The 24,964-nt window shown below is 36.8% G+C and overlaps 1 protein-coding gene across 1 annotated transcript in view; it reads right to left on the bottom strand.

The window, feature by feature from the left end:
• LOC129240710 (serine-rich adhesin for platelets) overlaps nt 1-24,031 on the bottom strand; it is a 198,660-nt gene extending 174,629 nt beyond the window's left edge. The window contains exon 1 of the mRNA XM_054876668.1: nt 23,794-24,031. Coding sequence (XP_054732643.1) covers nt 23,794-24,031 — 238 coding nt within the window. The remainder of the gene's footprint in view (nt 1-23,793) is intronic.
• Nucleotides 24,032-24,964: the final 933 nt, after the last annotated feature.

The following is a 24,964-nucleotide window of genomic DNA, read 5'->3' as shown; positions in this document are numbered from 1 at the left end:
TGTGACTGAGACAATTTCCCTCATTGCGTCCCAGATAGATCTGAACTCAAGCCTCAACCCTCACATGACCTCCTTGCTTCGGCATAGATACCCGTGGCATCATTTAGGAACGATTGCACATCCTAGTCTTGGAGAATAGCTCCCAATGAAGCCCAATTAAATATGAACCGGAATAAGCAAAACCCATTTGAAATGCCTGATGAATTAACAAATTTGAATATTCGGCGCCTGCGGTATTTTTTCTTGTTTGTCACATCCATAGTTCCTTTGCGTCAGCCTTCAAATACATCCCTTAGCACTTACTCTTTTTTCCAGTTTTTTTTTTTAATGGTACTACAATGAATGCATTGAATTCACCGCCGAACTCAGCTGTCTCCCTTCGGAGTAATTGCATATTCAACTAACATCTCAACCTCAACAACTCCACCCTAACTTCAACTAACCTCACACATTCCAACTTTCTGTTATATAGAAGATGGGCGTTATAGTAGGCCAAGCACCGCAGTCTTTTAGATTTATATTTTTCCAATGAAAAGTGTGCATTTGATCTCCGCATCCAGACACACCAATGGAAAATCGTCTCCAAAGGGTAAATGGTTTTTATGAAACACTTTTTTATAGTAGACTGCGCGTGAAGGACTACCATCGTATTTTCTGCTAATATGTCAGACACAAAAGTGGCCCCGCCTGTGATCTACGTATTCAATTTAAAATAAAACTTGATATGAAAAAATAGCATAACAACACATGAGCGTCAGTCAATAACTTTCAAAGAACAGCAATTTATTTTTGCCATAAATTTTAATATCACTTCTAATGTGATTTCGGTGACTCTCACAAGCTCACAGATGCAACAAGCAGAAACAAAAGCAAATGCAGAAAACTACGTATGAGAATAGAAATGAAAGTCCAGCTATGGAAAATAGTGTCCATGCGCATTGCAGCGGCTGTCATTAAAGTAGTTTTGTCGTAGATATAAATATAGAAAAAACTGCATTTAAAATAAATTTGCACCACATGCCACATACAAATGCTAAAAGCCACACTTCACTTCCCTTCAGAACCACGCCGACGAAGAAGCCATTTTTAAAGCGCTGCTGGTTTTGTGGCAATGCCTTGCGGCTGCAAACAGTTGGGCACCCCATAGGGCCATCAACAAGTTGAAAATTTGTAGTGCTGCGTTTAATATTACTTTTTTCTCTTTTGGCATTAAACTTTCAAATGTAAAAGTTTACTCATTTACTTGCACACACACACAGAGACTACATATAAACTCATACAAATATATTCTACTTGTATATACCCATTAATATCCCTAACGGTAGCTGCACGGAGCAGGGGTGGATTTTTAGTGCGGTGAGTTGACAGGTATGTCCCACACTTCCCACAGCTTTCCATGCTTTGCGGAACCTCTACAAAATAAAAATACTCAACATAACAAACACCCACACACATCAGCAAAAACTGAAAATTTGAATTCCCCAGCAAAGCAACAGAGTGTGTATGTGCGTGTGAGTATATTTGCAGACAAGCATTGGTAATTGGAAGGTGAAACTATTATTTGCCAAGGAATAAAATTGAAAAACTTGACTTATGGCAAATAAGTACTTCTTGTTCTTTTTGTTTTTTTTTTGTTATTTTTGTTTTTGTTCATATGTTGAAAATAGAAACCTTGACTGACTTCCTTATGGACTATAAACGAAACCACAAACAAAACCGGAAAATGTTTGATAAAATAAATGCGGTAAACATTTCATGATAAAAAGAAATTGAACTGAATAAAATAAAAAAAAATATTAAAACTAAATATAATCAACTAAGGATAAATATCAAAATTAAATTTGAATTAAATTAAATCAGATAAACTTGTACAAAACTATCAATATAGCATAAAATTTAATTTAAAAAATATTAGAAGTAAAATTTGAATTAAACAAGATTTAACAAACAAAGCCAAATACAAAAAATAAAAAAAAAATATATGAAAATATTAAATAAATTCAATGAAATAAAAAAAATTAAAATATTATAACATAAAATAAGAAAATAAATTAGAAAAAAAAACTAATTGGATTAACTAATTAAAATAATATATACAATAATAAGTTAGTTCAGCTAAAATAAAATAAGATACAAAAAAAACTAAACAAAATAATAAATAAAAAATAATAAAGCATTAAAACAAAAATATACTATATTAGAAAAACAAAAAACGTAGGTAAATCTTTTTCAAAGCAAAATATCATGAAGTAATGTAAGCAACTAAAAAGAAAATTTTACTTGTATCAGGTCAGTCCATAAGCTCGTGCGTTTTCTAAAGGTGGTTTTAAAATTAATAAAAAAGATGTTTAAAGTGTCATTTTTATTAATCAATAATATATTTTTCTTCATTATTTACAATGTCTTCCCAACGTTTAGGCAATTTTTTAATTCCCTGCTCAAAAAATGTGTTGTCCTTGGAGCCAAAATACGCTTCGATATCCCTTTTTATAGCTTCTTTTGAGGAGTAGTTCTTGTTACTCATATGGTATTGAAATCCACGGAAAAGGTGATAATCACAAGGTACAATATCCGGAGAGTATGGTGGATGCGGCATAGCTCCCATCCGAGCTCGTTCAGCTTGCCTAATGTTTGCCTTGCCGTATGAGGTCTTGCGTTGTCGTGGTGAAACAAAACTTTGCGTCTATTCAGTAAAGACGGTTGATTTTTGTTAAGTGCCTCATTCAGGTTTGATAGCTGATGGGAGTAATAATCAGCAGTTATCGTCTGGTTTGGTTCCAGAAGTTCATAATAAACAATACCGGCCATATCCCACCAAATAGACAGGAGAATCTTCTTGGGGTGAAGACCATCTCTAGGGGTCGGTTCTGCTGTTTCATCATTATCTAACCTTTGCCATTTGCGAACAGGATTATTGTAAAGGACTCATTTTTCATCACCAGTAACGATGCGGTTCAAAAAACTTTCATTTTCAAGCCGTTGCAGCAGCTGAGAACACATATTCACTCTCTGCTGAAGGTTGGCGACGGAAAGTCTATGCGGAACCCATTTACCAGCTTTGAAACCTTTTCCAACTGAACCAGGAGCCTATAAACTGTTCCATGCGATGAATTTAACCTCTGAGCTATCATATCGACTGTCAAATTTGGCTTAGCTTCCACGAGTTCGAGCAAGGCGTCGGAGTTAAAGACTTCAGGACGACCAGCGCGCGGGGCATCCTCCATGTCGCAGTTACCACTTCGGAATTTTAAAAACCAATTCCGCGCAGTCCTTACATTCACGGTATCCTCTCCGTGATCAGTGTTTATTTCTGCAGCAGCAGTTTTTGCATTTTTACCACTTTTATAAAAAAAATACAAAATATGCCTCTTATACGCGTTCGAAGATTCCATTTTATTTTTTAACAACACGTGCTTCTATCCGCGATTGAAATCACTTGTTGAAGGCACAATATATCAGAGAAAATATAAATAGTTCTGTTATATTCCGCGAATAATGTTTTGTATGCAAAAATCGTACAAAAGTGAAATTATGGGTAAAATACGCACGGACTTATGGACTGACCATAGATTGAAATAATGTATATATTAAAATAAAAACTTAAATAAACTTCAATTAACCTAATTAAATCAAGTATTATTATTAGCTTACAAAAATAATATAATGTAAAACAAAACAAAGTAAAATATTTAAGTAAAGTTTAAATGACATTTTATTAAATTATAATAAATTAAAATTATATTAAATAAAACAAAATTAAACTAAATAAAACTATAATACATAAATTATACCAAGCAAATTAAATTAAGTAAAATAAATACATAAAATAATATGAAAAAATTGTACAATACACAAAAAAAAATGTTATCAAATTTAATGAAAAAAAAACTAAAATATTAACGAAAAATTTAAATGTTATATAAAAACATTAAATTAAATGGAACTAAATTAAATAGACAGGAAACGAGGCTGGATGTTGTAGCAAAGGCGAATTCATCCATGTATAGACAGATGGCTCAAAGCTCGAGGGCATTCGATCAACCCAATTTTCAAGCACATTTTCAATTGTTTGGGCGCCAATTTCATGAATGGCAACTTCGATTTCGTGTTTTAAAGCATCAATCTCTGGATGGTTCCCATAGCATTTGTCCTTAACGGCTCCTCACAAAAAATAGTCTAACGGGCTTAAATCACAGCTCCGAGGCGGCCAATTGATATCGAAATTTCGGCTGATTATTCGGTTTTCAAAAAGGGTAGCCAAAAGTTCGAGTGTAACTTTGGCAGTGTGACAAGTTGCACCGTCCTGTTGAAACCAAATATCGTCCATATCATCCTCTTCAATTTTTGGAAACAACTCGTTGAGCATGTCACGGTAACGCTCGCCATTTACTGTAACCGCGGCTCCTCGCTCATTTTCGAAAAAAAATGGCCCGATGATGCCGCCAGACCAAAAACCGCACCAAACAGTGACTCGTTGTGGATGCATTTGCTTCTCTACAGGAACGTGTAAATTTTCTGAGCCCCAAATCGACAATTTTGCTTATTGATATGTGAGCTTCATCAGAAAAGATGATTTTTCGGTAAAAATGCTCATCTTCGGTCAAACGATTTTCTGCCCATTTTCCCAATTTTGTTCAAGCGTGTAGCGTCCCATTTCGTAAATGTCAAACCTTTAAGTAAATTATGAACACATTTGACATGTCATTTGTGTTACCATTCTCAAAAAAATAGGTGGTTCAAAAAGCAAACGCTTTATGGCCCATCCTGTATTCCGTACATCTGTGGATCTCCATCAGTTTTCGGCTCCCCTATTATGGCAGTGCTTTTCAGGCTGAACTGCTGACAACGATTCAGGTCGTGACACTGCAACAGTGTCTACATTTTCGCGGAGATAAAATGCCTTACAAATCAGTTGACAATTTCTAAGATAGGCACGAAATGCAGCACATTTCTTATGGCAGATGGCTTCTGGGTTCCTGGCCATTGTGACATCGACGGGAGTTGTAGGGCCGATAAACCAGCCAACCTGGGCATTAAGCTGACTGATGAATTCACAGACAATGACATTGACATACCCTTACAATCTTTTAAGCAACTTATTTTTGAGAAAATTGTAAGAGCAGCAAATGAAAGATGGCGTAATGTACCCACCTGAAGAGTCGCCTAACAATGCTGTGCGTTTAGCATTCTTTGCATCCCTGGAAAATCAAAATAAAAATAATCCTAGCCCACTGATTTCTGTTATAACGAGACACTCTCTTATAAGCAAACACGCTCAGAGAATGGACGTGCCGACACATGAATTCTGCAGGAGCTATCTAAACAAAGAGGAGGAAGAGACGATCTCGCACCTCCTGTGCTACATTGCTGCTCTATGCAGACGTAGATTCACCATTTTAGGCAGACATTTTTTAATATGTTGGAAGATCAGCACTGCGTAAAACAGAGACGTGCTAAATTTTTTGAAAAGTTCACATTGCTCTGAATAAGTTCCCCATGCGACTTCATAACTAACTATGAGCCTGAGTGTATCTCATAGTGGATCGCCGCTACAATCTAATCAAACCCAATAAATTGAAGTAAGCCTAAAGAAAGCAAATTGCTGGGAATATATAAGTTAAAGCAAAATATAATAGATAACATAAATTGTTATACTTATACAGATGTATGAATTTTTCCAAGGAACGGTTTGTTTTGATTAGTTTGAAGTGAATTCATTATAAAGACGTTAGAAGACGAGAGCAGTGGCTTTGCCTGCAGGAAAAATGTAGCCAATAGCCACATTTCGCTTTCTTACAACGTTACTTGCCACAAAAGACTTGACCTTTCAATGACGTAGGATCATCATTGTGGCCATCATATTTCTATGCAGCAATGACACTTCCATATACAAAGTGCGCGCACACACACATATTCATATATGTACGAGTAGTATGTGTGCTTGCATGCATAAGAGGAAAATACTCATTTCTAAACAGAAACGGAGCAAACGGCTTGCTTATAAAACGAACATTCATAACATCTCTATGTATGTGTATGTATACATTGGGCCAGTGGCATGCCACAACAAAAAGAACACTGCAAAAGCATTGCTCGGAAGCGCACCTGCTGCGGTAAGATCAACATTTCTGCCATTAATATGCGGTCGTTCCCCACGCGGCCTTCTCCCAAATGCTCGAAATTCCCTGCACTTCATTCGCTCTGCTGCCGCTGCTGCTGCTGCTTTTGCCTCTCCGTTATATATTTGACCCATATTTCAGTATAAGCATGTGGCTTAAGTTCAATTGCATGCCACATGCTGATTACTTGCTGCCCTGGCATTCATACTCGAGCACCAGCGTCAACGCACACTTTACCATTTTGCCGCCGCTGTGGCCCCACCAGCACCTTGCCACCCATTGCAGACACTCCTCCAACGCAGTGCGGTGTTGCATTCAGTCGTTGTTGACAGTTTTATTTATTGGCAGCAAGTCTTTGTACAAGTGCACGCCAACACAAACACATACACATACAAGTGCATGCATACATACATGCACAATTTAGCCTGTTGCTCTTTTGGCCCTGGTTAATGCACATGCGAGTACTCCCAGGGCACAAGAATTTTCAAATTTAAGTGCAATTTCCATTTTTCCACAATTTCGCTTTTTTTGTTTGTTTTTTTTTTTTGACGTTGTTGCGTTGGTTCATCTTTGCATTTTTCACTTTCTGCGTTTATTTATATTTGTTGCATGGTTTTTCTGTAGTTGTTGCTGTTATTTGGTTGACTGGTTGACTGTTGTCACACTCAAGCGGAAGTGCAATGGTGCAACGAAGAGTGTTGTTGTGTCAGTGACGATGGCGATGGCGATGGCAGCGTAATTCATGCCAATCTGTCGCTGCACAGGCATTTGTAGGAAGTCAACGCAAATAGTGTTCACACACACACACACACAAACATATGCGCACGCCAATAATTCGCCAGAAGCAAAAGCTTATCACTGACATATATATATTAATATTTATAATACATACATACAAACACACACATGCACACATACATATATCTATATATAAATAAATAATAGGCGCTTACACCCTTTTCGGGTATTTGGCCGAGCTATACTCCTTCTCTTTGTGGCGTGCAGCAAATCGTTTTTTATGAGGAGCTTTTTTTCATGGCAGAAATACACTCGGAGATTTGCCATTGCCTGCAAAGGGACGATCGCTACTAGAATTTTTTTTCTATTATTTTGCTGTTTCATGCACGGAGATTCGCACCTACGCAACCCAATTGGCTACGGCGACCGTACATCTATATATGAAAAAGTGTTGAGAAAAACTTGCTGCGGAACCGCATTGAGGCATAAGAAATCAAACCAAATGGAAAGTAAAGAAAACTGTGTTAATGGAAGTTGCGAACATTACAGATGCAGCTGGTTTTTTTTCACTTTTTTACAAATGATGTACCTATGTCGCTGCAGGCACACGATATTGAAATATTTAAGTCGAGCTTCTCACTTTAATCTGTGATACACGTTTTTTTGGCTTTGGCCTTTCTGCGCTAAACTTTAAAAAGGACGGTTTTATTCGCCGAATTACCATTCGGGGAATCTTTTTCAAAGCAGATTATTTCTGAAAGATTATCCTTATTAAGAAATTCGCCAAAGCAACGTATCAAGTGCGCCACATTTTCGTCTAGCGTGCATTTCAAAACAATTTCAAGGGCATTAAAGACAACTAAGCCAATCTGGCAAGAACTAATAGCACCCAGTTGTTCAGCAGACCTTAAATATCGTTGTAACTGTATGCGTCGAGTTTCGCACAACAAAATGTGGTCCTTTAGTACATAAAATTTCACGATCCGTTGATGTTAACTTCTCAACGGGACCATGTCATTCAATGCTTTTAAATTTGTTACACATTAACTCACTTTCAGAACGCGGTTAACTAACCTCTACTAGCCAGACAAAAAATATTATGTTAAGGAGTGCAGCTCTTCCAGATAAGGAGTTTTTCAATAATGGAATGTATAGCCTCTTGTAATCAACTGAAATCAACCAGACACATATTTTTTGGCATAATTATCCCGTCTAATTCCCGAAGTGTTTGTGTTTCGAATGAACTATAAAATATTGTAGATAATTGCAAATTCCAAGTCTGTCCGACATCCAAAGAAATAAGAATTTCGACTGTAGCAAAGAAAGTGAGAAAGTGTTCAACATTCTCCCCTTACTCCTCCTTTCTGCGCTGATGCCAACCACTATAATAATGCAAGGGCGGTCTAGATTGACCAGTAAAATAGTTCTGCGTTCACTCCTTCTAGGCCAGACCTGTCTAGTTACCTCGCAAGTGGGCTCCGCGTTCTTTAGGATCTGAAGAGCCTTGGAGGAAGTAGAAGGCAACCCACCTATGATAATCATGGATGCTGTCGTTTATAACATGTCTAGTTTACTCTTGGGTACAATCAAGAACATCTAGAACACTAGATCCATTCATCAAACAGGCTATCTCGAATGACAAAGACAAAAATATTTTTGGAACTTCCGACAAAAAAAAATATATAATATATAATTGGCTCTAACAACCCTAAATCGAGGATATGATCAAACAGACAATCGCGAAGAGTTCGCGTTTCATGCCTTAGATGCATCAATAGTTAAGTTTAAAGAAAGATAGCAATAAATAAGTAATTTCCAATCTCATCGACGGGGCAATTTAAATACGGGAAAAAATCTGACTCATCCTCTGGGTATGTGCACCTGTGGAAAAAATAATAGAATCGCGACACCAGAGTTTACTACTTTTCTTTAGTACTCGTGTATTACTATAAGTAAAGTGGCCAAACCTGGTTTCTTGTTAAGTTTTTGTTTAAATAATAAAAAACTAATAAGTTTTTTCGTCAAACATATTTTTTTTTTGGCAAAATTTTCTTTATTTAAACAAAAGCTTAACAAAACAAAGTAAAAATAAAATTTATTTTTTGGTAAAAAAAGATTTTTTTTAACAAAAACTTAACACAAAACTGAAAATAGTAAAAACAAAAACATGTTTGACAAAAAAGCAGAAGAAAAAAAAATTAATACATGAAAACTGTAAAATTTATGGGAATTCCACCATGAAACTTTCAGTGATTACTAAGCTATCTCAGCTATTAATAAAAAATACGAAAAAACTCTTAGGAGCGGTCTTTTCAAACTTTTCAGAAAAAAAAATCCCCAAAAAATTTTTAAAGTTTAACAAAAAAGTTACAAAACAAACAAATTTTAACAAAAATATTTATAAAAATCCTTAAGAAGTTTAACACGAAAAGAAAAAAATTTTGAACAAAAAAATTAAAAAAAAAATGTTTATGTATGTACATATATTTTATGCTAAAAAATTAACAAAACAAAGATTTCCGTTTTAAAAATAGAGAATCGAGGATATTTCACTTTAAATATGTGAAATAGTTGAAGTGCCGGTCTGGTACTCCTCAAGTAGCACTAAAGCGCCGTTTTGATATTACTTTAAATAACTCTATAACAAATTTTTTTCACTTCACTTCTTATTGTACCCAAGCCTACAAGTAAACCAATTTACGACTATCAAGGCGCATCTATTAAAGGTGATATTGGTAAATCAGCTGACTTATTTTTTTTTTTTTCGCCGTGTCAATATGGCTGTCAGCCTATTTCATTCTTTGTTTTCTACTTTTCCAATACTTTGCTTTGACAATCAAACATACAAAACATCTTTTCATCCATGAATGCAGCTTGACAACTATATTCGAAATACTTTGAGCACTTGAAATATGAAATGCGCTTATATAATAAAAACTATGTCGTTTTTTTTTTCGAAAATATTCATGCACCGAAATCGAAACATGCTTTGGCCTATAATATTTTTCAGACACATCAAAAAGGTCAATTAAATTGCAGGGCCATAAAGGTAAAAGCAAAAATAAATTCGTAAAAGCAACCACAACAACTACGAGTATAATAGGTACTATAAATAAACACAAAAGGCGACTAAAAATTGGAAGCAACCAGAAAAATAGCATAGAAGAGCAACAACGGTTTTGTCCAGCATAGCATTTAAGCTAGTTCGGTTCATAGTCAACCGGCCGAGCACAAAAGCGAGGACAGCGTGGACATAGACAACGATACGGCCGCACATAAGTACACAAGATTTCTTGTTCTCATTGCAGCAGCAAGAAACGCTGAAAACAGACGCAGAGAATGCAGCCAAGTCCAATCCGAGCAAGTAAAAGGACTGATTTTCGAAGAGTGGTAACAGAAAGAAGGGCTCTTGAAAGACTCTTCTTGGAGTGTAAGAAATACATGTCGCTGTTTTGCTAGAAGAACGTCATAATTCAAAACAAGATTTTTTAAATAAGAAAGCAGAAATTACTACCTACAACTATTATTTTATGACGAGATCCAGGATCTCACTAGATGAAAATGTGTCTTTTTGTGGAATTTTAAATATTTTGATTTATGACGTTCTACCTTCCTGGTTTTAGAAACAAACAAGTCCGACTCGGATGTTGGATTGGCGACAACATTTAAACCATTTAAGTATACCACAAAATACGCACACAAACAACCAGCACTCCGCACATACACACTCACAACAGATAATAGTAAAATGGAGCCACAAGAGTGCTAAAATAAATTAAAGAAAATTACTAAAATAAAATTGATAAAAAAGCTAAGAGTTTGCCAACTACAACTAACAAAGCGAAGAAAAAAGAAGAGTAGAAAAATATATTAATATTTTCTCCCGATTTTTCAAGAAAAGTTTTTTAATTTTAATTTTCTGTGATTTAAGCTTGGAGGCCAAAGAAAGGGAAGCAAAAATATTTGAATGTAGAAGTGGTAGAAAAACTCACCATCAGCGCATGAATAGTGCCGCACTTACGCTTAACTTCATGAAATAGATTGCCGAGTGTAAACTATGAGTACCACAAAAAAATACTAAAAAAAGAGGAAAAAAACGAAAAATAAATCATTTAAGTTGGAAAATGCGCTTGAGCGCAAAATTATGTTTTTCTTCGCACTCATGCGCTGAGTTAAGAACTTTAATAATAATAATTATTTTTTTTTTTTTAATTTCTTTTGCAGCATCTCAAACGAAAATCATTTCTGAACTTCTCTACCCTAACCTCAAAACTGAAGTGCGACGCGAAAACCAACAACAGCTGCAGATGCTTAACAGTTGATACCAAAATCGCACCCACCACAGCATCGGCAGCCGTTAGAATCGGCATTCGAAAGTTTGTACGTACGAGTATAACTGCATGCAGCTTGTCAATGTGTTAGTGTGAATGATGAATGATGTCCAATTTGTTTGATGAGCGCAATGGAATAATCTTTGGCAGCACTTCTTTCGCTACAAATGGAATTTGATTGCTTACAGGATTTGGATTACGATTCAATTTGAAGTGGACAAATATTCCAAAAGCAAGCGCGATTAGAATCGTTTATTTTAAGTAAATTTGCGATTCGATTCAACTTTTTTTTCAATTTTAATAAATGCAAGCAATTTAAGTGTTTAAGCATGAATATATTAAGTGAGCGAAGAAATAAATGGCATCTGAGTCATTAAAAAATCCAGTATCAATCTAAGAAAATTGAAAATAGCTCATATGTACTGCGTGAGAATGTGGTCGAGGAGTGCTACTCTAACAGCCAGCAGCAAGTGATAGCACATCAATATTTGGCCAGTTTTGAATATTTTTAGTTTTGAATGTTCATTATTTTTGTTTAAAAACATAGCCTATTGTCTAAGAAAAACCAAATAAATGTAAGTTGTAAACTTTGAAGAAAAATTATGAAAATTCCTTTAACTTTACATCCCAGTTCCAAGCTTTTTTTTGCATATTTCAAAGGTATAGGCTTTCAAGAACATACTGTACAATTTTTCGGAAGGATATTCCCAGTATTTTCGATTCGACAGCAGTTTTAGCAGGTGGAGTCAGATTCGTCACGTGGCCACGAATCAAAATTTAATTTAATTTTATCAAAAAAAAAAATAAAAATTAAAAAAAGATATAAAAAAATAAAAAAAGATATAAAAAAATTTGTTAATACTTAAATTTGAAAAACATTTTAAATTTTAGTTAAAAAAATTAAAAACAAATTTAAAAAAAAATTTAATAAAAAAAATTCGAAGAACTTAATTTAATGATTATGGTGCTTATGAAGCCGGCTTTATCTGTATATTTAAAGACCACGACAGAACTTTTAGTGTTTTCTACTTGCACTACCTTACCCTATCACTAATTCAGGAAAAAGTTTTAATGAGCGACTTATCTTAAACAACACAAATCTGTATAGACAGGACAGGTACCAATGAAGTACTGAATGTTTTCTCCAGTTACTAGCTGGACAAGCGATAGAAAATACTTTTTTACAAGGCCTTGCATTTAGATTAAGGGGCCCTCATTTGGCACGAAAGATCGCACTTGCGTGTACCATAAGCAGACAAGTCGTCACTGAAATAGTTGATGTTTGTATGCTATAGACCAGTATACAAATTGTGAGTGTTAGATTTTTTCTCTGAGTTTAACTGCGAAATATATGCCGTCAGGGAAGCAGAAGAAAAGGCATTTAGGAGCTCCATGCTCAAAGTTTGCGCAGCGAACAGTCGCTTTAGCAAGGATATGCGGAAGTCTGTCGTCTGGCAGAGAAAAACATTGCAAAACATAATAGGATATCTGAGAGTATTCGAATAGTGCGGAAGCAGATTGGTTTCAATGTGGATCCTATAGTTCAGTGTATACCCTCGTTTAGTCCAACCGGAACCTTCTCCACTTATATTCCGTCAAGGGAAGAGTGGACGGAGGGCTACACTTGGGGGCAGGGCTTGGTGAACTTGTTCACGGATGGATCGAAGTTGGAAGGAAAGGTTGGCGGAGGAGTCTTTTGCGAGGAGCTCCCCATCAGACTCAAATTCAGGCTACCGGACCACTGCAGTGTGTTCCAGGCAGAGGTAGCCGCAATCAAGGAGGCAGCCGATTGGCTGCGCAAATGCGTATTAACGGTCAAGAAAGTAAATATTTACTCCGACAGCCAAGCGGCAATAAGGGCCCTCGGGTCTATGACGGTGCATTCGGAATTGGTCAAGGAATGCTTGGCCTCGCTTTCGACTGCGTCCAAATTCTTTAACATCAGCTTCATCTGGGTTCCTGGTCACATCGACATTGCTGGAAACTGTGAGGCAGATGAGCTGGCCAGACAAGAGACATGCGAGGTGATTTCTCCGCGAAGGGAGAGAATCGGGATCCCCCTGACTACCTGCGGTCTGCTTCTGGAAAGATGGGCATCGCACCAACTCAGCGAGCGCTGGGCAAGTACACAAAAGTGTAAGGTCGCGAAATCCTTTTGGCCACCTGTGGACCGGAGGCGCTCGGGCGAGCTTCTGAGGCTGACAAAATATCAGCTCTCTAATCTCGTGGGCTCTCTCACAGGACACAATGCGCGAGGAATGCATGCTGTGAGACTTGGAATCGCCTTGAGTCCTTTCTACGCTGGATGTATGGAGGATGAGGTGGAATCAACTCAGCACCTTCTCCTTAGCTGCCCTGCTCTGGCGGGGCTAAGATCTAGGCATCTTGGCTCCTACTTTTTTGCCACGCCTGCTGATAAAGCTGATGAATTTCATCAGCAGCATTAAGCGGTCGACGCAAACATAGTCATCGTTCGTAATCCACACGCTTCTAACCATCCCAGCACCATCTCTCCCCGCCCTCTCCCTGTATCCCATCGGTCTTTCTCTCCCGCCTCACTCCTCCATAATGGCATCACAAAGGACGAATCCTTCTTCGTCCAAGTGTGCCCATTCTCTGGGCAACCATATCAACCTAACCTAACCTAACCTGTAGTTCAGCGTGTTTTCACGCAAAAGTATTCGTTTTTTAACAACTAAACGCAAAAGTCTCTCTACTAGCTCATATTTGTGCACGCATCAAAGATTTAAAGTTTTTTAGAAACGGAAATCTGAGGGTTATTTATATATTTTAGTCATGTGGCATTTGGCCTATGCACACATACAAGGCGATTGTTGCCTTCCTCACTCTTTCTTCAATATTGGGCTTCCATACAAGCTTGCTGTCAAGGATAAAATGCTCGGTGGGCAAGGAAGGAATGCTCGGTGTAAGACAGTTTATAGTTAATCCAGATATTTATATTCATTGACAGTCTCTATAATTTTTTTTTCGTCGCCAAACTTTCAACATTATGAAGCGGGAATTCTTGTGCACTCGCTAAACACGAAGCATTTAGTCTTAGACAAATTAACTTTAAGGCCCCATTGATAATAATATAATCTCATATTGCAACGACCATAGCCTGTAGGTCGGAGACCCGGCAAGAAGCACTAAGTCGTCGGCGTGCATTATAAACTCATTGCAACGATTAGGCAGATTTATTCCACCCGGTAAAAATTAGTTTAAGTCATTTAAGTATTATATTTATACAAGGAAAACAAGATCGGACTAAACAGACAAGCTTGTCTAACTCCTTGATTTACAAAGTTTTTCTTGCAGCCAAATTTGGTTTTGTAACTTTTCATGTAACTTCTACCTTTATGTAACCTCTAAAAACATTCATTAGCTTTTGTTGCCATGTATCCTTACCTTTAAAAAATTACCACAAAAAAGTATTTTCCAACTTAAAAGCTTTTTTTAAGCGTACCCGAAGGCCTGTAGCGTCGCAACTTTGCATATAAAAGCAAAAGAAAAACAAAAATGATAAATGATGAAAAAGACTCAAGCATTTGAAAAAATTGTTCACGCAACAATCTTCGCAACGAAGCTAGGCTGAAATACACAACCATGAACGAAAATCACTACAACTACGAGCATTAAATTGGGCCATCAAAGCCTGCACGAAGTAAAATATTGAATAGAACTTTATTTTCCATACTGAAACTATTATGCATACACAGAGTGCACATATACAAGTACATATATATATGCATAAGTAAGCATATAAAATCTATATACATATTATATAAAAGTATGTGAAAGTTGAGATAAATTCTAACTATTACATTAATTTATTACATTTAGATTTCCTTACACGTTTTTTGACACTGAATTTTCACGCTAAACATGCACTTGCAGCGTACGTAATCGTAGATACATATACATACCTACGTACGAGTACATATAAGCGTATAAATTTCTAGTCACGAAAGCGCAATAGTTTCTAAGATCAACCATAAAGGCCCGGTTGTCTGTCCTTCTTGTCAAGGAAATGCAAAGTTATATATGCACTTATATAAGAAATAAACATTTTAGTGAAACAGATATATATAATATTTTTACAAGTAGGCGTAGATGTTTATACTACTAAAAATTGTATATGTATAGAGGATCTTTCAAAAGTGACGTCTAGATGCCAGTAGTGATTGGTTTCTATACGGTGCCTTTTCTAAGTCATCTTTGACATTTTTCAAGTAGACAGATACACCATTTTACACGATAGAACAATTATTGAAAACTTAGTATGAAAATAGCCGATCTTTAAAAGCAGCATATCGCAAAATACGAGATTTTTTTGGTGGAAATAATCATCCGAGTTGACAAATTATTATAAAAATAGCCGATCTTTAAGAGCAACATATCGTAAAATTCAAAATTTTTTTGGTGGAAATAATCATCCGAATGAGTCGACAATTCAAAGGTTGGTGAACAAATTTCAAGAAACTGGTTTTGTCGAGTATAGAAAAAGGACTTACAGACCTAAACTGGGCAAGAAAAAGTGTTGCTGAACAACCTACAACATCGATAGCTCGACCTTCTCAAGAACTCTCAACATTCATGACTGGACCGTTTGGTGGATTTTACCTATAGAAGTGCTCAGGGCGAACATTTAAATGATGTCATTTTTCACATAAAATTCTGTATTTTGAATAAGAATAGTGAAAGCTTAATTCTTACATGCTTTATTTTATACCAACATCTAGGCGCGTCTTTTGAAAGACCCTTTACTTGCATAACATAACACAATATGTAATATATTTCACACATCTGCGCGTATGAAATTGAGAAAATTTCGCAATTAAATGGCAAGCGCATAAGTAAAAAAAAGAATGCATACACACATATACACATACTACCATATATGATAGCGACAAGGGCATTAATGAGATGAAATTTAAAACGTCGAGGCATAGACATAAACGACGACATAAAAATGACAGAATAATTTTTTCAAATAAAAATTTTAACGAGGTTTCAAAAAATTTGGTTGTTTTAAAACTTGCTAGGGAGAGATAGAGCACCTATTCAATTGTAGGGTTGTAGGAAATCTCAAATACAAAGGTAGTTTGATTACACATGCAACAAAATGTATAAAAATGTTTAACCGCCCTGGAGTCTCATAGTATTTAGTTATGAAAAATCATAAGGCACATATTTTATCAAATATTTGTATTACAAATTCTTTTTTTTTTAATATTTAAAGTTTTTTCTAAAACCGCTCGCCCCTCGGCAGGCCATGGCAAACCTTCGAGTGTATTTCTGCCATGAAAAAGCTTCTCATAAAATCACTTGCGTTCGGAGTCGGGTTTAAACTGTCCCTCCATTAGTGGAACAACATCAAGATGCAAGCCACAAATAGGAGGAGGACCTCAGGCAAGCATCCGACAGAAGTGTAGCACCAATTATTATTATTTTCCTTCAGTTTATATCACCTCAAAATTTACAGTTTTATATGAAATTCTGAGATATTACGGCAAAAACCATATCTGAAATCATTGAAAACTATTTAAAATATTTTTAAATATTATTTTGAGTAGTTGATTATTATTATTATGAGAAGATCTAGCATTGCGACCTGAAAGATTTATTATGTCACCATCATGGATTCAGTGTTTTTCTCTGAGACAATAAGTTCTAGTAGTTGTTCTATTTTACTGAGTGTATTTCCGTCTCTGTTAAAATATTTTTGCCGAGATATTTATGCCGCTTTTGGATCACGATGCCAGCACATGTTTTGGGGTTTCATTTTCCTCCCGGCAGAGCCTACAAATGCCATTGAAAAATATTCCCAGTTTTGCTAGATGATGATTCATTCTTCAATGTTCTGTTAGAATTCCTGTCATGATTCTAAAATAACGCTTATTTAATTGCATTGAATCGGTTTAGGAGAAAGTTTGGGACTCTAACGATCCTCACCTCCTTTTCATTCAGAAGCCATTTTATTCGATTCCCATGTGTTCCTATGTAGCATTTCCCGGTGATCACGCTGGGACCGGCACTCGAAATAATGTACGAAGTTGGCTAAATGACAGCCCAGAGTATTGTTCACAAGCGCGCGAAAGCATTTTGCCGAGAGTAAACGCGAAAAAAGAAAATCAGTAATGGATTTCAAACTTAATAATGTGATTGCATGAGCTCCAGCGCTTTAAAGTAAAAAAAGTTTTTGTTTATCGTACCATTACTCTTTACAATGGTCATCAAAACACTGTAACGTCACTTGGTTCAAAAAGTGAAAAAACGACTTTAGCGAAATCCCCGACGAAGTGTCAATCAAATGGCGAAAACTTAAAATATCTGAACGTAGCTTTCGCCGCATACTGAAAAATTATCTCAAAGTCAAGCCTTACAAGAACCAAAGGCGTACGATCTCACACCAAAGCAGCAACAAGTCAGACTTGAGAGAGCTAAGAAGTTGCTTCGCTTGGCCGAAAGCGGTCAATTTCCGAGCATTGTGAGAAGACGAAAAAATTATTCAAAGTGAGCAATACGTAAACTCCAAAAAAGAGAGGGTTTATTTGACCGACCGTTCGTACCAGAATTTGAGTCATCGATTGGCCACCAGGGGGCAGCACCCGCCAAAGGTAATGGTTTGAGCCGCTGTAACCGCAGATGAGTGCTCTCCAATCGTTTTTATCGAGTTTGTCATCAAGTCGGATGCGAAATATTATCGGGAAAGTATTCTGGAGGTTGCTTTGAAGCCGTGGGCACACAAACATTTCGGTGCCAGACCATGGACGTTTCAACAGGCCTCGGCACCGTCTTACTCGAGTGAACCAAGAATGGCTAAAAAACAACGTTCCGAACTTCATAACGTGCACACAATGGCTCTCACAATCACCAGACGCGAATCCGATGGATTATTCACTTTGGAACTTTTGGAGAGCAAGGTCCGGACTTAAAAATTCACCAGTTTCGAGGCGCTGAAAAAAGCCATGGTCTGCGAGTGGGCCAAAATACCTGCAAGTTACATTAGGGCAGCATGTAATTCATTTCTGGGCCGTCTTAAGGTCATAGTCAAGGCAAAAGGTGGTCGTATCGAGCAAAAGTAAATTGATTCTTAATTTTGTATTATTTTCACACATTTGTTTGCTTTGAATTGAATAAAAGTAATTTTCCAAACTAAATTTATGGCCTTTTTAATTGGTTACACTTCGAGTGCCGGACTTTGTAGCAACCACCGTACTAATGGAAAGCCGCCTAAATTGATGACGGACCGAATGATGTGCTCAATCCTTCTAGGCCAAACTTGTCTATTTAACTCGCAAGAGGGCTCCGAGGTTAATCTTCGGTTGGCTGCGTGATATAGACCAGCCTGATCCAAAGCTTGCTTGAGGACAAAGAGTTGTCCACATATTGGGTAGAATTCACTGATTTCAGATCAGTTCCCCTGCTAGCCAGCTCATCTTCGAGGCAATTTCCAGGAATTCATCTGTATCAAGGAAGTATTATTGCACTGCCGAGATTTTATGGTAGCTTTACTCACAGAGTTGATAGTGATCGGTTCCTAACACAGATGAGTACATGACCCACATGCGTTATGTATTTTAAAGCTATTAACTCAGCTTGAAAGATGCTGCAGTAGTCAAGTACACGTAGGCTTCTGAGTGGATGCCATTAGCGACCTTATGGACTTTAGACTTAGTAATAAGACTAAGTATTTTGGTATAAATTTCAGCGAGATAAAATAGATAAATAAAAACTGCAATAAAAATTGTTTTTAGTTTAGAAAGGTTTTTCTTTCGACGAAAACTTTCTCGAAAAGCGGAAAGACGCATGTAAAATTTTCTAATCAGAACTCCTCGGACTAATAGAGGCTGGGCCAAAATTCAAAATAACAATATTTAGATATTTTCCCACTTGAGACCTTTAAATATGCACGAAAACCTTAAAAATTACAAAACTCGATCTTTGAAAGCTCAACGCCTTAAAACAAAAACTACTGCTGAAGCGAATGTAGATAAGTACTTTAGAATGCATACATAAATATGTATGTATGTAGCAACACACATCAAAACAAAGAACTCAACTAATGGCAGAAAGAAAAGCAAAATTTCGCCAAACTTAATTCAAAAGTAGAAAAGTAATGGTCGTGCAGTGTTAAGTATTTCGGCCGAATTATGCACATTGACATTATGACAGCATACATAGGTACATACATGTACATACACACGACGTATGCACATAAAAACAAGTTTCACATTGAAATGTCATTTTCGCGAATGCAATGAACTCGCGTGGTATATCAGCAGCAAATATGAAATTCTACGCACCACTAAAAGCTAAAAATGAACGCTTCGCACATTCACTTACGCATTTGAGTTCAAAAATTAGAAAATATATCTACATATAAACTACGTGTATACGAAAAAACAAATTATGAAAATACACACTCTCTTACATACATACACTCGCATACATTTCTTGCGGCCAAATATCGTGTCTAAACGTACGGATAGTGACTAGTTTCTCACCAGCTGAAATGAAACCGAAAAGAGGAAATTTAATGAAAATTAAGTAAATATAACCTCAAAAAAGCAGACTTTTTCCAAGCAATTTTTGAGGAGAAAATAAAAAATATTAATCATGGATATTAAAAAAAAGGAGATTTTTAATAATCGTACGAGGTTTTATGTGAGAGAAGACCCGTAGCGAAATTATTCAAGTAACAGATTAGTAGAACTTTTAACCTTCTAACTCCATTTTCAACAGCTACTTTTTAAGCGACTCCCGCTTAAATCTTTTCCCGTATGCAGCTTTTGCTTATCTTTTCATTTGCCAAGCAGATGGCTGCTTCTCTTAACACGTCGTCGCGCTAATAATTCTGACATTTTCCCTCGGCCGGCAGAAAACGGTCGCGCTCTAAGTATGCGATAATGTAATATTTTAAGCAATCAGTTCTCTGTCCCTCTTTCAAGCAATAACCGAAAAACAAATATCCGTTACGGAATTTCGAAGAAAGTTGATAAATGGACTGCAACAGCGAGTAGATGAACAAATTCCACTTCGGGAGAGAAAAAATGTTCATAAATCACAGAAAAAGGCAGGAGACGTCCAAAAAGTTTGGAAATACTAAGTTGGTTGTTCTGATGAAAATTCAAGAATATTTGTGTCTAAGAAAGCCAAAAATTTAACAAAAAAAAATTGCTGCATTTTGTTAGATGTGCGAGTCCCAGCCACACATTTGCCACATTTTATGCTCCAATAAAGCTCATTGAAAGTATATTTGACTATTTTAACTACTTGACATTTATTCAGGTTACAATTATCTTTTAACTTTAATACTGGCGGTCACATGAAAAGTGTACTACATAAAGGGTGGCTAAATTTCAAGGGCCGATGTTGAATGTGAACCACACCTAAATGTCAAGTTTTTGTCTGCATTTCATTTGACATTTTTCAATTTCAGACTAACTCTATTTGAACTATGGAAAGATACACAATCGAGCAACGCGTTAAAGGGCTTATTATGAAAACGCGCGTTCAAATCAAAATGCATATCACGCACTTCGTGATTTTTTCGGACAATTTAATCGTCCAAATGTGCGTACAATCGGAAAAATGGTGCAAAAGTTTGAGCAAACCGGGTCTGTAGGAGATGTGAAAACACCAGTGCATTCTATTACAGCTCGTACTGCAGAAAATATTGCTGCTGTTCGCGATAGTGTGGTTGAAGAGCCGTCCACATCAACTCGTCGTCGTGCCCAACAATTGCACCTCTCACGCTCGTCGTTGATGAACATTATGCATAAAGACTTGCATTTACATGCTTACAAGGTGCAATTGACTCAAGAACTAAGGCCTCTTGACCATTTCAATCGTCGTCAATGATCAGAATGGTGGCAGAAAATGGCAACAGTGAATGACCAATTTTCGAAGAAAATCATCTTCAGTGATGAGGCACATTTTCACCTCAGTGGATTCGTCAATAAACAGAATTGCCGCATTTGGGCGAATGATAATCCAAAAGTGATTGGCGAAAAACCAATGCACCCACAAAGAGTGACTGTTTGGTGTGGATTATGGGCCGGCGGCATCATTGGGCCGTATTTTTTCCAAAATGAGGCCGGTCAGACGATATGTGGTTTCAACAGGACGGTGCCACTTGTCACACAGCTAACGAAACAATGGCTCTTTTGCGCGAAAAATTTGATGGCCGAATAATCTCCCGTCGCGGCGATGTCAAATGGCCGCCAAGATCATGTGATTTGACACCGTTGGACTTCTTTCTTTGGTGTTATTTGAAAGAAAAGGTGTACGTCGATAAGCCAGCAACAATTCAAGAGCTAAAGGATGAGATAATTCGGCACATTAACGGCATAGAACCTCAATTATGCCTCAGCGTCATCGAAAATGTGGACCATCGAAAAAAATGGCCGCGGCGGCCATTTGGTCGATATTTTGTTCCATACGTAATATTATCATAAACCAAACCAAACCAATATTATCATAATAAAGAGAAATGACAATAATTTCCTAAAAAAAATGTATTTTTTTCAAAAGCAACACCGGCCCTTGAAACTTAACAAGCGTACACTCCTTGTTAATTACAGTCATGCATTGCCAAATAAATTAATCTGTGAACGAACTCACCCAGAAACTCAGACAAAACTCCTTCGATCCTCGGATCACTCACTCTCTCTAAGCTAGGCAGTACTTGTCAATTGAAGAGTCAAAATGACACAGTATGAGCGAAAATAATAGGTTAAAATGTTTTACAAAAAAATCGCTCCCGGAATTTTAAAACAAAAGAAGCATCGTATAAATTTCAGCAGCATACCTTTTTCAACTGGAATTCAAACGTATTGAAAGTCAGTATAGGCTTCTTTGCTTCAGAAAATGAGGCGCAAAATTAATCATCCTACCGGAAGATTTGTAATTTTTGTGGTACATCGATCATATTTGAGACTTGTGAACTGGAAAACTGCAGTTTTCAAACGGACAAGTAAAGGAGCGCATAAAAGTAAAAATTAAGATTTCCATCATTCAAAATCACTTATTTTATAGTGAAAAAATTATTGAAAATCTAAGTTGGATGATTAATTTTGCGCCACCTAGTAGTACTTCAGAACAGTCTACAGTATTTCAGAAATTTACTTCAAATGCATACTCCAAAATAAGTAAAGTGTGAGTGAAATTAAAGACTTGGATGTAATATTTGATTCGCAACTTACTTTTTTTAGTCATATAAATTTTATTATTTCCAAATCTTACGCCAATCTCACTTTTATTAGGCGTCATAGTTTCGATTTCTCCGATCCTTATACGCTGAAGCTTCTATATACGGCGGTTGTACGTTCCAAACTTGGGTATGCACCCTTCATTTGGTGTCCGCGCCATGCTGCTAAAATTGAACGAATCCTGAAAGTATTCTTAAATTTCGCGTTGCGTAATTTACGCTTTTCGGATCCAATCCCTACCTGTGAAACGCGATTTATTGATTAACCTAAAATCATAGCAGAACGGAAGAATAATCTTATCTTTCTCTTTCATTTTTGATTTGATGCGTAGTGCTGTTGACTGACTTCAGAGGATTTGTTTTAATACTCCGACGAGAGCTCTTCGTAGTTTAGAGTTTTTCTAAGTTGGTATCTCAAAATCTCTTTATGCTCGAAATCCTTCTATTCTAAAGCCTTAAGCGAGTTTAATAAAATCTCTAAATTTGTTTACATAAATTTTTCTTTTTCAAAAGACCTCGTATTAAAGATTTTGATGATGACAACATCCGATGAAGCGACGCTTGGAGTTTTTGCGAGAAAGATTCTGCGTAAGATTTTTGGACCTTTGCACGTTGGCAACGGCGAATATCGCAGGCGATGGAACGATGAGCTGTATGAGCTTTACGAAGACATAGACATAGCGCAGCGAATAAAGATTCAGCGGCTACGTTAGCTGGGTCATATCGTCCGAATGGATACAAATGCTCCGGCTCTGAAAGTATTCGATGCGGTACCAGGTGATGGAAAGCAGAGGAAGAGGAAGGACTCCTCTGCGTTGGAGAGATCAGGACTTGGCTTCACTTGACGTGTCTAATTGGTGCCGGTTAGCACGCTTTATTAAAATCGCGTAAGTGGTTATAGCGCCAATTAAGAAGAAGAAGAAAAAGTTTAATTGTACTTCCTTCTTTTTAATGCTAATATGTCCATTTTAAGGTTAATATGTCCATTATGTCCTAGTCATTCTCCCGTCGTTACTCGAAAGTAACCAATTCGTTACTAGTCGCTTGCACTACAGGGTTCTAAAATGCATCGTCTCACACAATCCGATCGCTTGCCACGCTAGTTCGCTGGTCGTCCGGTCGACGACTGCTCACTGTGTCTAGCCATGGTCATTTTCGAACGCACAATTTTGGCAACTACAAATATTTGCGTGTAAACAAAATTGCAACAAAAATCAAATAGCATTTGTGGCAAAGAAAAAAATAGTCAACGCTCACTATAGTGGCCATAAATAAGCAATTGGTAATGAGTAAACGGTTGCAAAATGTTTAATTCTAATAAAAATAGTAATTAATAAGTGAACGCGTGAGCTGAAACCAAAAAAAAAGAAACAATCTGAAGAGAAATTGCCAAGAAAATCGAAATTATTCGCATTTTTCGTTGACATTTTCATATTTTTGTTGATGCGATATGAGCCGCTTCCAACTACTCGTACGCGTATCTGCAAAAATGCTGTGACGTTTACGAGCCGCAGAGTCATAGTCGGTGAAATAATAATGATGTTGTTAATACTACATGACGATGCTGCGGCCACTGCTGATGGTGTTGCTGATGTGGATGCTGGTGTTGATGTTAATGTTGATGGCATTAGACGCTATCAGTACTCTACAGCTGCTACAGCTAATGGTGTTTTTCTTTTTAATTTTTATTTTTTTTAATTTTTTTTTGTTTTTTTTTTTCTTTGTAAAGATCTTTTGCTAATGAATTGTTTGACACAGTTTTTGTCACAATTTCAATTATTACACCTAAAGAAATGCGAATACTCGCATTACAAATATTGAAACTATTTAAAATCACGTCTGCTGAAAAACGATTTCAATTAAAATAAACGCGTAGGAGGCGCAAAAAAAAACAATCGAAATTAGGTAACTGTGACAATGGACAAAGTCTTGAAATTGAAAAAGACAAGAATACTCAAATGGAATGTAGAAGGAGAAAGATGTGATTAGATGACAATTAATAATTAAAGTACACAGGTGAAAGCCGAGAATTATCATAAATCAAATGGAAAATGTCTAAGGACTAATTTCGTTGCAGCCGAATGGGTTGATATACTAGTGCTCGGGGTTCGAATTTGCGGACATCAAGCGCCAATTGATAGAAAGTTGTTTCCAACAGCAGTCGCCCCTGGGCAAGCAATGGCAAACCTCCAGAAGTGTTTCTGAGCTGAAAAAGCTGGTCATACAAATTTTTCCGCTGTTTGGAAGCAGCATAAAACTTTAAGTCCCTCCATTTGTGGAAAAACATGAAAACGCGCACTAGAAATAAGCGGAGGATCAATAAAGGATGTAAGCGCCAATTATGCAAGGTAGCCCAAAATTAGTCACCTTAATGAAATATTTATACAATAATTTTTGCAAATGGCGTTGTATGTCAATTAAATTGAGAGAAAACCGCTTGCACTGGTACGGGCGTATTATGAGAATACCGGAACAGCATGCAACAAAGAAATTGGTAACAGAGCCGGTACCATCAATGGGACGTGGCCGACCCTTTAAATACTGGTTCAACACTATTAAAA

Source organism: Anastrepha obliqua, chromosome 3 (assembly GCF_027943255.1).
Source record: "Anastrepha obliqua isolate idAnaObli1 chromosome 3, idAnaObli1_1.0, whole genome shotgun sequence".
Classification (NCBI taxonomy): domain Eukaryota; kingdom Metazoa; phylum Arthropoda; class Insecta; order Diptera; family Tephritidae; genus Anastrepha; species Anastrepha obliqua.
This window is presented reverse-complemented; position numbering and strand designations above follow the sequence as displayed.